Source organism: Gracilinanus agilis, chromosome 1 (assembly GCF_016433145.1).
Source record: "Gracilinanus agilis isolate LMUSP501 chromosome 1, AgileGrace, whole genome shotgun sequence".
In the NCBI taxonomy this organism is placed as follows: domain Eukaryota; kingdom Metazoa; phylum Chordata; class Mammalia; order Didelphimorphia; family Didelphidae; genus Gracilinanus; species Gracilinanus agilis.
This window is the reverse complement of record NC_058130.1, coordinates 116552906-116570315: the sequence shown is the minus strand read 5'-3', so window position 1 is coordinate 116570315 and position 17410 is coordinate 116552906. Positions and strand designations below refer to the sequence as shown.

General features: G+C 36.5%; 1 protein-coding gene across 1 annotated transcript in view; it reads left to right on the top strand.

The window, feature by feature from the left end:
• Window positions 1-14587, top strand: part of LURAP1L (leucine rich adaptor protein 1 like) — a 60081-nt gene extending 45494 nt beyond the window's left edge. The window contains exon 3 of the mRNA XM_044685482.1: window positions 13850-14587. Within this exon, the coding sequence (XP_044541417.1) occupies window positions 13850-14224 (375 nt within the window). The 3' untranslated portion in view covers window positions 14225-14587. The remainder of the gene's footprint in view (window positions 1-13849) is intronic.
• The last annotated feature ends 2823 nt before the right edge of the window (window positions 14588-17410 follow it).

The following is a 17410-nucleotide window of genomic DNA, read 5'->3' as shown; positions in this document are numbered from 1 at the left end:
ATATATATACACATATATATGTATATATATAAAAATTTATTATATATGTTATATATATAATATAATATATTACCTTGGATAAGTCACTTAAACTCTCAACAAGCATCCTTTATAAAATATTCCAACTGGCAGTTGGAGTACTTCTCTGCTATTCCTTCCAACTCCCATGAGGAATATCCTTTTGAATTAGCCTTACCCATAGAATAAGTTTACTGTCTTTATGAGCCTGATTATCTACATTTCTCTAGCAACTTTCAGATTAGAAGTAGAAGAATGCTTTATAATTAGGAAGAGCAGTCAACAGCAGAGAAGTGGCAGCAGCGGGATGCTCTGAGAAACAGATCCAGTGGGAAACGGAAGGAAGATGAGAGAAGAAACAAACCCCAATAAGGACAGCACTACCACTGTGAACTCATTTAATGAAGGGACAAATAGTCTTGTATTCCTCATTGGTCCCAAAGGGCATTCCAGAATGAAGAATTGGTAACTTGAAGAGCAGAGCTACTATGGAAAAATTAGTGAGAAGGCAATCTAAACCTCTATATGCCTTGATAATAGCTCTTGAAAGCATCACTCTATTAGAGTACAATTTAAAAAGAGTTCTCATAACCATGACCCTACCCAATTTTGGGATAGCGAAGAAAATATTGTACCTCTGCTTAGAAGTTATTTGCTCAGGGTCATGCAGATTTTGAGTAGAAAGCCAAGATTCAAACCTAATTCAACTGACCTAAATATGTCTTTTATATTGCACAATGCTATGGTTCACTATAACCTTAAGCGAACCTCTGAATTTCTCTGAATCTTAGTTTTACTGTCTATAAAATAGGGATATTAATGTAAGAACTATCTAGAGAATTGGTTAGGAAGTCCTGGGTTCAAATTCTACATCTTATACAAAGTGACCGTGTGATCCTAAGCAAGTCATGAAATTTCTCCTTGCCCCAGACAACTTTTTGAGAAAATAAATAGGCTGCATTGAAGGTTACCATTCTAATTAGTAGAGGAAATTTTATCACCTGGGAATTCCTTCTACCCCCTGAATTAGCAGGTTCAGTCTCCTTCCCTGTTATCTCTTACAGTACTATTGTGAGGAACAATCTTTAATTGTGTGACCCTTGGCAAGAAACTTCACCTTGTTTGCCTCAGTTTCCTAATCTGTAAAATGAGCTGAAAAGGAAAATGGCAAACGACTTCAGTATCTTTACCAAAAACATCCCAAATGGGATCATGAAGAGTCAGACATGACTCAAATTACTCAACAGCAACATATATAAATGTGATGTATTGTTTTAAAAAGATTAATGTGGTTCAATATACTCTGCTTTATCAAGGAGAACCACATAATGTTTTGAAGTTTTCTATCAAAATGGTTTGATTAAAAAATGTATACTTTAAAAATAATGGTTAGTGTAATTATTTTTATGTTCAACAAGAACTCCCATTCCCCAATGTTGGCAAATGAAAGGCAAAAGATCACCTCACCAGTTATTGCACAATTATTTTGTGCAATATTGCACAAATAAACTAAATCTCACAATTTAGTTTAAAAATATGAAAAAATTCCTAAGATTCTTATGTTTGCAGTAGAAATATTAAAATCAGAGATGGGAGCAATGAATGCTTTCTAGAATATGTTGAGTCCTGCATGATCCTATAAGATGAAAATATCAAGTTATATTTTGATTCCGAGTCCATGTTTTATTTCAGTCAGTCAAATATTTATTAAATGACTAGGAGCTCTACGTGATTTATCTTGCTATAAGTAAGTAGTAGGAGAAACAAGAAATGAAATAGGCTCTGCCCTCAGGGGGCTTTCATTCATTGGGAGGAAAATACTCTGATTTAAATACATTCAAAACACACACTTGTGAATGTATGCATAATATATATACACAAATGAAGTAAAGGTAAGGTAATTTGTTTCCATATAAAGGGGAGGTATACTATGGATTAATTGGGGCTAAGGGCAGAGTCAGAAAAGTCTTCTGGTAGGACTAGCCACTTAAGTTGAGCTTTGAAAGAGGAAAGATATTCCTAGAAGCAGAATAGGAAAGCTTGTTTTCTACACATGTTATAACCTAAATAAAAGCAAAAGAATGAGATAAAGAATGTTATAAGTTGAGGAACAAGTCAGCCAAATCAACTGGAATGTAAGGTGAATGAAAGCCCGAAAAATAGACCAAGACCCAGATATTTTGTAATAGAGACAATTCTGGGGAAAGTCACCAGTGCTTTTTTAAAATGAAGGACAAATATGGTTGGAACTGTGATTTTGATCCTTGATAAAGCTGATAAAGCTGCATAGAAGGTGGGTTCCACTGCTGCTAGAGAAAAAAAAACCATAATTCTCATAGCTCTTCCTTCAATTTGGGGGTAATCTGTTATGGTTCTAAATGCAAAAACTTAAATGAGCAAAAATCATGCATGGTCTATTTCTAAGAGAGCCTTTGCTAGCAAAGGAACCATAGTGACTAGCTCTGTCATGTATGATGTTTTGTTAAATCATCCTAATTAAATCTGCCTGGGCTTAAATAATTTTGGCTAATGTAATCAACTGTAAATTAGAGACTGGATATGCATAATGCAATCATTAAGAGAAGCATTTTTTCTTGTATTAATCAACAATTCATTCACTCATTTGACAGACCTTTATTAAGCATCGACTGTTCAGAGGCACTAGACTAGACACTGGACAAGAAACAAAATTTGGTTAAGATAGTTCTTTCCCTCATGAAGATTTCTTTCTAGTATAAGTATGAAACATAAACTCTTAGGGCAGTTGCTTTGTAGAGGAGGACACTAAAGTACTTTATGACATCAGAGGGAGAAGAGTGTTGCAAGTACTATTCAATAAACCTTTATTGCCACCTCTTATGTTCAAAAGGCAATGAGGTGGCATAGCAAATAGAGTGCTGGACCTTGAGTCAGGAAGATTCGTCTTCCTGAGTTCAAATATAGCCTCAGACACTTACTAGCTTTGTGACCTAGGACAAGTCACTTACCGGTGTTTGCCTTAGTTTCTCATCTGTAAAATTAGCTGAAGAAGGAAATGGTGAACCACTCTAGTATCTTTTCCAAGAAAACCCCAAATGTACTATGCTCAAAGGGCACTAAAAGACTGTCTGCCCTTTGATCCAGCATTACCTCTACTGGGTTTATACCCCAAAGAGATCATAGGGAAAAAGACACATACAAAAATATTTATAGCTGCACTCTTTGTAGTGGCAAAAAATTGGAAAAGGAGGGTATGCCCTTCATTTAGGGAATAGCTGAACAAATTGTGGTATATGCTGGTGATGGAATACTATTGTGCTCAAAGGAATAATGAACTGCTTGATTTCTATAAGAACTGGAATGACCTCCAGGAATTGATGCAAAGTGAAAAAAGCAGAACCAGAAGAACATTGTACACAGAGACTGATACACTATGGTAAAATTGAATGTAATGGACTTCTGTACTAGCAGCAATGCAATGACCCAGAACAATTCTGAGGGTCTTATGAGAAAGAACACTATCCACACTCAGGGGAAGAACTGTGGGAGTAGAAACGCAGAAGAAAAACAACTGCTTGAACACATGGGTTGTTGCAGATATGATTGGGGGTGTAGACTAAACAATCACCCCAGTGCAACTATCAATAATAAAGAAATAAGTCTTGATTAATAACACATGTAAAACCCAGTGGAAATACATTTCATTTATGGTTGGGAGGGGTGGTTTGGGGGGGGGGGGAGAAAAGATAAATGAATCATGTAACCATGTAAACATTTTCTAAAAAATAAAAAAAAAATGAATTAAAAAAAAGAAAATGGCAAATCAGGCCATGAAGAGTGGGACATGACTAAAATGACTGAACATATGTTAAAAAAAAAAAAAAGCAACTTGTAGCGAGTGCCTAGAGTGCTAGCTTTACAGATAGGAAGACCTGGTTTTCAGCCATGCATAAAAACTAACTGTGGAAAAGTCACCTAATCTATTAGTACTCTAGACAACTTTCTGAAACCAGAAACTTACAAAGGAGACATTAGTCTGTACTTTCAGACTCTCGTGCTGAATGGTACCCACTCTGGGAAAGGTGCTGGAATTTATTAAAAATATACCATTTCAATTGGACTTTAAATTCAACAAACTGGAAAGAGGGAGGGAAGACATTATGGCCATAGTGACTAGAGTGATTAAAGACAAAGAAGTAAGATAGACTAGAGTATGCTTTGGGAATTGAGGATAATCCAATTTTCTGAACCACAGAATGTATGGAGTGAAGAAATGCAAGATAAGACTGGAAAAAGTAAGGAGATTCTGAAATAATAGATAGAGGGTTTGAAATTTATTTGGAAGGCAATTGGGGGCTACTGAAGATTTCTGAATAGCGGAATAATGTAAGCAATGTATTTTATTGTTTTTTATTTATATTGTATTTTATTATAGAGATGAGAATTAGATATTACAGAGATGGTGTTTGGTCTGATAATTGATTTTTTAAAAATGGTCAAAAATAGCATCATTTTCCTCTTCTTTGGGATTCTTTTGGAAGATTTAGTCATTTGGTGGGAGGACATATCCAAGACTGTTCCGTCATTGATGGAAGGGACAAATCTGAAGTCAAGAGAAGACTGAGAATTTTGGCTAAAGTTAAGAGGCCTGCAGCAGGTTTGGTGCACAGAACTCACAGGCAAGATTCAAGGATGTCCTCCTGTTTGTTGATTTTGAAGCCAGCCAGATGCAGCTTTCCTTTCCAATTTCCCAAAACAACATCAATCAGGCAACTGTGCTGATGACAGTGTTTTCTATGTGCATAATTTAACTGGCCTGTTGGGAAATTACTCTTCACAAAGGTTTTGTTTTTGTTTTGTTTTTGTTTTTGCTTTCAATTCACCAAACAAGAGCACCAGTGGAGAAGAACAAAGCTGGCTGGTGTCACTGTGGATGCCTGGGTTCTCCAGACACCAAAAACAGATTTATTTATTGAATTTTCCAGCCTACATTGAAAGGAATATGAAGCTGAGAAGGGGTGGGAGATGGAAGAAAGATGCTCTGGAATGAGGACACAGAAGGTGTGACACCCAAAGTGTTCTTGATAACATCACCTTGGGCAGAAAAATAACAGGGCTTTACTCCGCAGACTCCAAGGATGGAATCAAATCTTAAAGATCCTGCTGAGAAGATAATTTGGAAGGTGGTTTATAAAGATGATTGTTAATACAGCTGTCAGAAATAGAAATTCACAGTACTAGTTACAGAGAAAAAGCTTTTGAAATAATCCCTGCAGTAAACCTAAAGGGAGGGAAAAGGAGAGAAGAGAGTGGAGAAAACTGGTGGAGAAGCAATTTTTCAAGCAATGGGAATCAAGGCTGTGCAATTTGGAACATTCTGATGCTTTTTGAAATGTAAAAAAGTATGTATGGAAAGAAATGTGGCCAAGAAAGGGGCCTTGCCAACCCGAGATAAAGAACTCACTTCCTCCAACTACTGATTACTTTCCAAGCAAATCTGAATGAACAATGCCGATTCTATATTCTTGTATAGAAATTAGGGATGTAATATCTATCACTCTGAAAGGCAGCTGTAATTTGTTTTCTTTTCTTCTCAGGACAGAATGCTGTTTTTTTTTTTTTTAATGAGCATGCAAAGTAGAATACCATCCCTGGGATTCAGATTTCAACTGCCCTAGGCATTTGTGATTTCTCTCCAGAGGCCTGGATTTTAACATGGAAATTCACAAACAGAGAGTATATTCCATGTTAATTTGTCAAAAATACCCTAGAAGTAGAGCCAAAAAAATTGTAAGGGAAGGAAGATAAAGGAAAAAAGATGGTAGCAACATTTAAGCATTAGTTATTCTAGGTTACACTCAAAGTTTTCCAGATTTGACAAACCTATTCATCAGTCCCTCTGCTTGAAATATTAATTTATTGTTGATATATTGAAGATAAATATACATATGAGTTGTCGTTGAGTGTTTTCAGATTTTTTGTGATCCCATTTGGAATGTTCCCTAGAAAAATATTGGAGTGGCTTGACATTTCCTTCTCTAGCTTATCTTATGGATCAGGAAACTGAGGCCAAATAGGTTAAGTGACTTGACCAGTGTCTAAAGCTACCAACTGAGGCTAGATTTGAACTCACAAAGATGAGTCTTCCTGACTCCAAGTGCCCCATGCTCGATCCATTGCACCACCTAGCTGACCAGAACCATAAGACAAATATCATTTCCCAGTTGAACCCTTAAATGTCTAGAGCAGAAACTCCTATGATATCTAAAAGTTGCTAAGATAAAACCCACATAGAATCCCAAGTGCTTTTTTTTGTCAATGTATTGATATTGGTGTTTTTTTTATTTTTAACTAAATCTTTCATACAAGCAGAATGATTAATTATTTCACTCCCTCTCAGTCCTTTCTTTATTTCTCATAGTGACTCCAATCAGTCAGAAAAATGACTAAAAAGGAATAGAGTAAGGATACAGAGTAAGGATAAAGAAGCCTGCATTTGGAGTCAGAGAACCAAGGTTCAAATCTTTCAAATCTTGCCCTAAACTATTTCATGTGTGACCATGGACAAGGCACCAGACCTTAGAAATTATTTCATTCGTACTTGTCAATACACATTTTTTTTTAAACCCTTACCTTCCGTCTTGGAGTCAATACTGTGTATTGGCTCCAAGGCAGAAGAGTGGTAAGGGTAGGCAATGGGGGTCAAGTGACTTGCCCAGGGTCACACAGCTGGGAAGTGTCTGAGGCCAGATTTGAACCTAGGACCTCCCGTCTCTAGGCCTGGCTCTCAATCCACTGAGCTACCCAGCTGCCCCCTGTCAATACACATTTGAGGAAACTGAGACCCAGAGAGTGTCAGTGATTTTTCTATAAATAAATGAATACTTTGATTTCCAGTTCAATTTTCTAACCATTATACCATAAGGAACTCACCTACATAGTCCTTAATAACCAAAAATTGTCAATGTTCTTTGCTTATCAGCCTTCAGGACTTTGGCCAATAATAGTTCTCTTCATTCAGGATAAAACAAATTCTAAAGTAAATATCAACTCCTCGATAGTGAGGAATTGACCGTATTCTTTGCCCTTGCATTCTTCTTTGAACTAAAATAGACCTGGAGTAAATTCATCTGTTAGGAACTCCCAGTGAAAAACTTCCTCTAATAACTCAGATAAACATCTTCTCTCTAATTTATAGGCTTGGAGGGAGGCCTGTGTCTCTAGCAAGTTGAAGTTAGGAAGACCTTGGTTTTGGTCCTGACTGTGAAACTTTCTGTCTGTGTGACCCTGATCAAGTATATTAAACTTTTATCCACAATTTTTGGCACTCCTCCATCACAAGAGTCCTTTGCTCTTAGGACATAATTGCAAGTCTTAGAGCAAAAGCTATAATCGAAATGAACCAAAAGCAGAGACTTTTTTTTCATCTTTTTTCTTTTACCATCACTAATAGTTTCTTGACTTAGAAAATGACACATCAGGGGTGTGTGTGTGTGTGTGTGTGTGTGTGTGTGTGTGTGTGTGTGTGTTTTCAGCTAACACGTAATGAGTAACATTGGTCATGCTATGGGATTTGGGTTAACTAAAAAGAATTCATTGGTATTTAAGCCTGAGCAAATGACAAAATGAGAAGAGAATCAGAATCACTATAGTTTTTAATACCCCAACTAATCCATCAGATGAGACCACGTTTCTATTGTTAAATGTCATTTTGATTTGTTTCCGTGAAAATAGTCAATTAAACAAGTACTCACTGAATATCCATCACATGCTAGCACTTTATTATTGCTATCCAAACAAAGAGATGGATATTTGGACTATTACTCACATCATGAGTTCAGTTCCTTTTAGAGATATTGTCTTAGTACCTAGGAGATAAAACTAGAAATAGTCATGAACCAGTTATTCTTTGATTGCTTTCAGAAAACTGGGATTCCTAGACCTACCTAAATGACCTTGGCTGTCTTAGGACCTCATTCTTTTATATGCTTTTTCTGGAAACTACCTTTTCTTACTCAGATTTTTGCTCTACACTGATGATGATGTGATTTGAAGTTAGGAAATCACTTCTACATTTATTATTCTGAGATAAAGATGATGATAACACAAAATCCATCTTTCCACTATCCCCCTCAATCCCCATTAGTGGTTCAGAATTAGAATACAAATATCAAAAACTCACATTCTGTCATAAATTAAGGTTTAATGATGCACTTTCCTCACCACCATCATCTAGGAAATAGCATTATAGAGTGGGAGTTTCTTGAAGGCAAGGATTGTGTTTGTCTAACCTGTTCCTAGTATAGTGCCTTAGCTGTAAAAGTCGCTTAAATAAATGCAAGAACTGAATTACAAGGATTATTTCCCCCTTTTTATAGATGAGAAAATAGGCTAATTAACTTACTCTCGGTTAAATAGCTTGGTAAAATAGGTGAGTATCAGAGTTTAGGTAATTTATTTGCTTTGTATAATGTTCTCAGGGATTGAGGTGCCAGCCTCCCCCCTCTCCTCCCAAACCACAAGCTTCAGCACTCTGTATAAATGATTGCCAGACTTTATACATGAATGTGGCAAGAAAGGGTGGGGCAGCTGCTGAAGGCAGAGGCAACGTTATAATTTAGTAATTTAGTGGATTGCTCACATGTTCAAGGTTGAACAGTAATTGCAACCTCTCCAAAGTTAAAAAGATGGTGCTATAATGCTGTCCCAGGAAATTGAAGACACGTCCCAGCCCTCTTTTGTGTGATAAAGAGTTTATTTATCAGTTTATCTACCATGTGCCAAGTCCCCCATATTAAGACCTGACATGTAGGGACTTCATTTCTAATGTGAGCAAAAGTATGTGCAAAGGTAGGGACATGGGAGCAGATAAGATGAGAACCACAGGGCAGAAGAGTACTCCTGGGCTGTTTTTGATTTAGTCATGTGAGTGGCCACAGATATTTATTAGCAACGATACCTTGAGCAAGTCACTTAACCTCTGCTGCCTCAGTTTCCTCATCTGTAAAACAGGGATGATAATAATAATACTTGGCTCACAGGCTTGTTGTGAGAATCAAATAATGTATGTGTAAAGTACTTAACACAGTCCCTGGCACATAGTAGGTATTATATAAATACTGAATTATTACCACCATCAGAGTAACCATGCACTCAACTCATCTTTACTGTAATCGCTGGGAGGACACAAGGTCAATGTTAAATGCATAATAATTGATCAGCCAGATTAAAAAAAAATCCCTTTGATCTGTCTTTTTATTTTTTTTCCACCTGTAGTTCAATGACCTGTAGATATTTTACTTTCAAAGAGTGATTTTTTCTAAAGAGAGTTATTTCATGATCAAAGGAAGCTTTGTCTGCTTCCTACTTCAGCTCCCTTCTTCATTGCCTAACATATTTGGTTAAATTTGATTCATGGAAACCACTAGTATAAGAGTAATTAAAATTGCTTAAGAAATCAGTGGAGATGGAGAGAACTATTTTCCACATCAGATATTGAATATGGTCAATCCCTGACTTAAAAATGAATCATACTTTTAAATGCATGGATATTGATGTCTGTTCCCTGCCTCTGGGGCCCCCTTGCACCACTGGTTCTCCTTCCTCTGCTTCTAATGCTGCTCTGTTCTCATCCAGATCATGGAATGGTCCGCGTTGCTAGGATATTATTTCTCTTTGTCTATGAAGGCAGTCACTCCTCCAGAATATCCACTCTTGTACCTCAATTTCCCTTTTCTCTTAAGGCCCAGAGGAATTAGAGATTCAAGAAACAAAAGGACACAGGCTTATGCTTTAAATTTAAAGCAATTCAAAGCTTTTAATCAATTCAATTCAACCAACATTTATTAAATATCTACTGATACTGTGCTATGAAATTGATATAAAAAATTAAACCATCCTTGCCTTCAATTCATTTATTATTTCAGCAATATTCTGGAGCTTGCCCTCAGTGTGAAGCCCTCACATATCATTTCAACTGAAAATATTCTTTTCTTTTCTTCCTCAGATTTTCCCAGAGCATTTTTTCTAGATTTACTTTTCTCCATGGAATCATACATTGTACCATTCTTTATTTGCAGACCTGTTTGATTTCCCCCAGTAAGCAGAAATCTCTTTGAGGACTGAGACTTTTCTCCCACCTTTGTATCTTCTGTTCCTGGATCAGAACATATGAAATAATTTAATTAAAATGAAATTAATTCATTTGAATCAGTAATTTGCCTAGTGGTCTAACTATTTATCACATTGTTGTCATGGAAGAAAGTGTTTTTAAGTTCTAAACCAACTTAAAATGAACTTCTAGATCATTAATTCTTCAAAATGAAGAACACATTCTCTATGTTTACTCCAGGATAAAGAGGCTATCCTTTGGCCCTAACATGAACTTTTAATATTATATTGACGTACAGAAATGCTGTTTTGACCCACATAAACTTTCACTGTTGGGGAAAAAAAGCATTTCTGTAAGCAATCATTGCATAAATATTTACTGAGCACCTTTCAGCTAGACATCATAGCAGATAGATTGCTTTACTTGAAGTCAAGACAACCCAAGTTCAAATCATCCTTCACAAACTTAGTAGCTTTCCTAGGTCTTATGACCCTGGGCAAATCATTTAACCTTTCTCAGCCTCAATTTTCTCATCTGTAAAATAATGATACTAATAAAATCTTTTTCACTGGATTGTTGTTAGGTTAAATGAGATATGTAAAGTGTTTTTCAAACCTTAAAGTGCTATACTATATAAACTCTGGCTATCATCATCATCGTCATTTTTAGAATGTCCTTTGTGCCAGCTCAGGGGACATACAGACATAGAAAACAAAAGCCATATCTTTAAGGGGCCTAAAGACTGCCTAGTTGGGACACTCATAAAATAACAATGATCCATATAAGATGTCATGCAATTAAGAAGAAAAGGAAAATAGTAGTAAGACTTAGCTATGATTTGAAAACATTTTGTCCCAAAGACACAATATTTTAATTGGTTAGATAATTAGCCAGTTTTAATTCAATTTAATTAATTTCATTTTTATTAAGTACTTAACCCCATCCAAACTCAGGAAATACAAAGATGAGAAGAGAAAAAAAAAAAAACAGCCTCTACTCTCAAAGAGGTTACTGGAGGAACACAACGGTTATGCAACAACAGCCACAAAGCCAGGAAGACCTGCCTCTGACCCTATCAGCTATGTGAACATGGACAAAGACACTTAAAGTCTTAGGTCTCAGATAACCCTCCAAGGCTAACTAACAGGCTGATCTCTTAAGTGGATCCCTATTGGGAGCACCTCACGTGGATGAATTCACAATTCCAGGTATCCTCATCCCAGATATACACATAAGCATACACATGTGCCTAGTGATGAGATAATAGAACTTTTAATGCTATAGGAATTCAGAGAAGGGGGAGTATATAAGAGGTATAACATTCAGAAAAAATCTTCATGAAGTAAAACTTAATTTGTTCTTGAAAGGTCAATAAGATTTGCTTAGGGCTTTCAAAGTGAAGAGAACAATCATTCAAAGACACAGGGGTAGAAATTAAAATGGTTGATTCACTGGATCAACCAAAGGTGTTTGGTTTGAGCATAGCAGAGATCACATAGGAAGAAGTAATGGAGAATGAGATTAAAATAGCCTTCACTTTTAAGTGAGATACTTCCCTGTGAATGTCTGTAGATGCCTGACTGAAGATCTTCATAATCTTATGACACTTTTTGGACCTCGCTATCTTGAACCACCCATTTTGGCTCTTATCTCATGATGTAGTGAAAAGAGAACTTATTGAAGTTAAGAGGATGAGTTTTCAAACACCAACTCTGATATTCAGTATACCAATGATCTTAGGAGAGTCATTTAACCATCATGACCTCAGATTCCTGATCTGTCAATTAAGGAAGCTAAAATAGATGGCTTCTGAGGTCTCTTTCAACTTTAATTTATTAACCTGTGATCATGATTACCTTAGACTGTTTCATAGGTGTATGACTCTCAAACTTGATTATAAACTTCAAGAGCATAGAGACTGTCTTAAACTTCTTTTATAATCCTTTCAGTACTTCTCCCTATTACCATCTTTTGTTGTCCCTCTGTTTCCTTGAGATTCAACTGAGACATCACAGTTTCCAGAAAGCCTTCCCAAATTTCCTCAATTAAAAACAATCTCCCCTTACTCTTCCCATAGAACTTTGTCTATACCATCTATTTTTCCTTTTCCCATTCTCTCAAGTAATGGTCATTTTTGTATTTAATACTCCCTAGCCCCTTGCTTTAGGCTGTACAGTCTTTTGCATAAGGGCATTTGTCCTGTTTCTCTTTGTGTCTAGTATCTGGTGTGGTCTTGAACATTACATAATAAGATAATAAGCACTTAATCGATATGTGTTAAGTTCATGAATTATGTTCCTGGTGTATATCTTCATGGTCAATGGTGCCTCATAATGAAGCCATCTGAACTTAAGTTCTTATGCTTTTATATATGTATAATTTCATATAAATAAATGTTTTCCTCCATTATATTCTATGCCATATTTATTTTGTGTGGTTTTCTGGGAGATTAGGAAGTCATCCAAGTTACTTTAATTTCCAAGCTAACCAAAGACTCCCCCACCTTTTTAAACCTTTTTTTATTTATACAGTTACTTGAAACCTGTAACCCAAGCTTCATTGTACTTCAAGTAATCTATGGAAATGTCACTCCTCTGAATGTTAGTTTGCCATTTTCACCTTGTGGTCCAAGGTTCTGTCAGATTTATGGATTAACCCATAACCAGGAAACTCTTTTTTAGAGGAACTATAATTATAGGATGTACATGCATGCATTTGGAGCCAAGAGGCCTAATTCTCCTCTGTGAGGCATAAGGGTGTGCACTGCAGTATCCACCCCATCACAGCACTGTCACCCCAAGATTACACATGGATCTTTAGGAAACAAAACAGGAAACCTTGGTATCAGACTGTGCTATTGAGAACCAAGTTCTTCATTTTCCAATCATCATGCATTTATGTATTTGTGTGTGTGTGTGTGTGTGTGTGAGAGAGAGAGAGAGAGAGAAAGAGAGAGAGAGAGAGAGAGAGAGAGAAAGAGAGAGAGAGAGAGAGAGAGAGAGAGAGAGGAGGGAGGGAAGGAGGGAGGGAAGGAAAGGAGGAAAGGAGGAAGGGAGAAGAGGGACCTTTAGTAGTAAAATAGTGTCCAATATGAATCTCATTTCTAGTGTAGGACAATAGCTGAAGGGTCTCTTGCAGACTCTTCTTTTGCTCACAACCATGGAGCCCCTTTACAGTGGAAGATATGTAATGAAAGTATAATGAACACTATTTTATAATTAAGAAAATTTGAGACTTAAAAAGATTGTCATAAAGTCAGAACTTGAAGCTAGTTCTCACTCGAATTCTTATGTCTTTCCCATTGTTCCATGCTGTCTTATTGATGGCACATCTAAAACACTGGGTTTGCTTGTTTGTTTGTTTTTAATTTTTAAACACTTACCTTCCATCTTAGAATTAATACTGTGTATTGCTTCTAAGGCAGGAGAGTGGTAAGGGCTAGGCAATTGGGGTTAAGTGACTTGCCCAGGCTCAGATATCTAGAAAGTGTCTGAATCCAGATTTGAACCCATGACCTTCCACCTCTAGCCCTGGCTCTCAATCCACTGAGCCACCCAGCTGCTCCCCATTCCTTTTTTAAAGAACATCTTCTATTACATGTTCTATTATAACTTAAATATAGTAGATTATAGTATATGGAGATTCATTTTATATGAAATTTTTATGATTTCTTTTTCAAGCTCTGCATATTTGGAAGATTGTAAAAGCAAATTACATACATTTCCTCCTTTTTCCCTACAGGTTAACCTCAGAGCCACTGATGTCAGGCTCATGCGGCAACTGCTCATCATCAATGAGAGCATTGAGTCCATCAAGTGGATGATGGAAGAAAAGGGTACAATCACCAGCCGAGGCAGCAGCCTTAGTGGGAGCCTATGCAGTTTACTGGAAAGCCAAAACACCTCCTTACAAGGAAGCTACAATAGCTTACAGGACTGCAGTGATGGGTTGGATGGAATATCAGTGGGCAGTTATCTGGACACTTTGGCAGATGATGTCCCAGGTCACCAGACCCCTTCTGATTTGGACCAGTTCAGTGACACCTCCCTAATAGAAGACTCACAGTCTTTACACAAACACCCTAAATTTGATTCTGAATACTACCGTTTTGGCTAATAACAAGGGCTTTCTCATGGGACTGGTGTGCAATTAACTTATATTTATCTTCTTTCTCTGCTGCTATTTTATTTTTTGTGATAAAAAATGCAAACTTTTCCAAGGAAAGCTTATTTTGAAGCCGCTTTACACTTCTTCCCTTGCTCCTAACATTTCTTGTCAGGATGGATTTTACCCCCTGCCTTGCTTAATCTCCATTCTTAATTTATTGCAGAGACTTTTCCCTCATAGTACAATGCCACAATTAAAGTGGGAAAAAAGGAAAGCAATAAACTTATTTTTCTCTCTTTTTAAAACACATTTTCAGGGATTACCAGTAAAACTTTTTGCTAAATTTAAGAATAAACCATGTTCTGATAACAACACTTTTGTAGCTCTTGTTCTTAAATAATTATAAATGTTATCTTCTAGGTATCTCTGAAGTCTGGTGTGAATGATTTCTGTTTCTCTGTTTATTTTAAATTGACTGAACTTCCAATGGGACTCATTAATAATGGGCTCACTTTTCTCACTGTGATTTTCCTTTGTATATATTGAACCCTGGTTCTGCTTTTGAGTGTCCATAGATGAAGTCATTTGGGTGTGGGAACCCTTCTCCTCCCTCCAGTCCCCCCACCACATGAGATCATATGAAATCAGCCTCTAAATTGTGATGTACTAACTTTTTTAAGAGTTAGAGATATCACGCATGAGATGTTTCACCTGCAAGGTAGAAAGAAAGGTCTTGGGATCCTTAGGATGGCAAAATAAAATAGATGACAATCTACCTTCTATTTTTGCCTTTAAATGAGACAACTAGGAGGCATAACATTAGACTTAGAATCAGAAAGACCTGAATTCAATTCTTCCCTCAGAGACTTACTAGCAATGTGTTCCTGGGAAAATCACTTAATCAGCTTCAATTCCTCATCTTTAAAAAGAAACAATAGCACCATTGTCAATTCTATGGACAAAATCATATCCTGTTTTTGAATGTTAAGCCAATGGGTAGCATAAAGCCCAGAGTCTCTTCTACAAAATAGAACATGGTATACAGGCAGGGAGAGAGAGAAACTTCTGGATGAGGAGAAATCCACATGAATAAAGACTAAGAGAGAATCATTTTAAAGGGATAGTAAGAAGACCATGACTAGAATGGTTTCATAACTTTAAATGGACTCATGAAAGGAGAATTGAGATTGGGGGAGAGAAGTGACTTACATGATATGATTTGAGAGGTGTTTTGTGTTCAAAGTTTCCCTCCATGCCAGGCATGCCATAGCAATGGAAATTATTGCTAGTTTTCTGGAAATCTGTATGGTATTTTCACTGGATTGAGATATTATGTTGTCCAGACCCTAACTAATATGTGAACACATTTTTGCCTGATTAAATCTATTAGGATTAGTTATCACCTGGGAGAGTACAGAGTTCAATAGTATTAGATAGTTAGGTTGAAAGAAGTAGAATGTCTAAATGACTATTCCAAAGAACATATAGAACTTCAAATACATTGACTCAGAAATACTGCTTTGGTACATATGAAAACCAAGTAAATTTAGAACAAAATAAAGCACAGTAAACCAGTAGTCCTACTTTAAAAATGTGTCACATAATCAGTATTTTGCTACTTACTTTCATAGTATTTCAAATGGGAGGGGGAAAAGTATCACTAATAGTTGAAGTCGTCAGCCCAAACAGAAGAGGGCAACTAGGATGATCGAGAAACTTCAGATTGTGACATAGGAAGGTAGGTTGAAAGATTGGGACTATTTAGCCAGGAAAAAAATACTTAGCAGGAATGACAGCTATCTCCAAGTATTCAAAGATTGAAAGCTGGAGTGAGACAGATTTCATCTGGATTCAAAAACAAACCTTACAACTGGAGTTGAGCAGCAATGTCTTTCTTATTACTGAAGGGTTTCAAACTAAAGCTGGATTCTCAGTTATCAGGGCTTTTGAAATAGGGACTCCTGTTCAGGCAGGCATTAGAATAGATGATCCTGAGCTCCATCCCTCCTATGAGACTTTGAGAGTTGGTTAAGTTTAGATCCTTAAGATTTTGATCTCCAACTGGTAAATTACATAGAATCTCAGAGAGGAAGAAAGCCTTAGAGGACATCTAGTTCCACTTATACCTTAATAAGAATGTTGTCTTCAATATACTCAAATGCTCCCTTAGTTATTACTTGAACATATCCAGTAAGAGGAGATCTACTACCTCATAAGGCAGCCCATGAAACTTACAGTTAGCTCTCATTGTTCAGTTTTTCCTCGCATCAGTCTTAAATTTGCCTTTTTGTAATTGATAAATTCTCCAGAGTAATTGGACCTGATTTATTGTGTTTGTTTCTAGACTTAAGAAATGGAAAAAATATTAATGATGTATATTAAACTTAACAAGTTCTAAATTTGTAGATTATACAAAGCTCCTAGTCAGTAGATTTCTTTATCCTGATTGTGACATCCTGCATGTTAGATTAGAACCAGTCATTATTGGATTAAAATAATATGACTTAGAGGTAGGGATATACTGATAAATTAAGTGGCTCTCAAAATTGTATACTAAATTTGGAAGGTATAATATATATTTTATCCAAATCGCTGATAAAAAATTAGCTAGAATAGGGGCTACACACAGATTTTGAGGGGTACTTCCCAGTAGATCATCTTCCAAATTGACATTGAACCGGAAATGACTAGTCATTTATCAAATCCTAAATCTGTTTACTTGTATTATTTTTATGCATCTATTCATTGCCTCTCCCTGTTGAGCAGGAGAATAGCATCAGAAGTCTTTGACACATGCATTGTGAAATTTTAGGAAAATTCTACCTGTATCACGCCCCTGATCTAATCTAGTAAAATGTCAAAATGTCCCTGTCAAAATGAGAAGTAATGTTAGGATGGGATAGCCTGTTGTTTTATTTTTTAGTATGTTTGCTTAATACCAGACCTTTCTTTTTCATCCAGGTTAGAAATGTTACATTGCTCATGGCCCAGATCACACTGATCTGCATGAGAATCTCTTAGCAGTTAGCCTCTAAAATATCTGGTCCCCTTCCACACACTACCAGAAGCTTACTATAATGGTGCTGGTTTTAATGCAGACATTCTTATATCTTAATGGGTTAAACCCACTGCAGTTCAGAACCCTTATGTACATGTGATCCATTGAATTTACCCTCCCAGAAAGCAGCATTTATA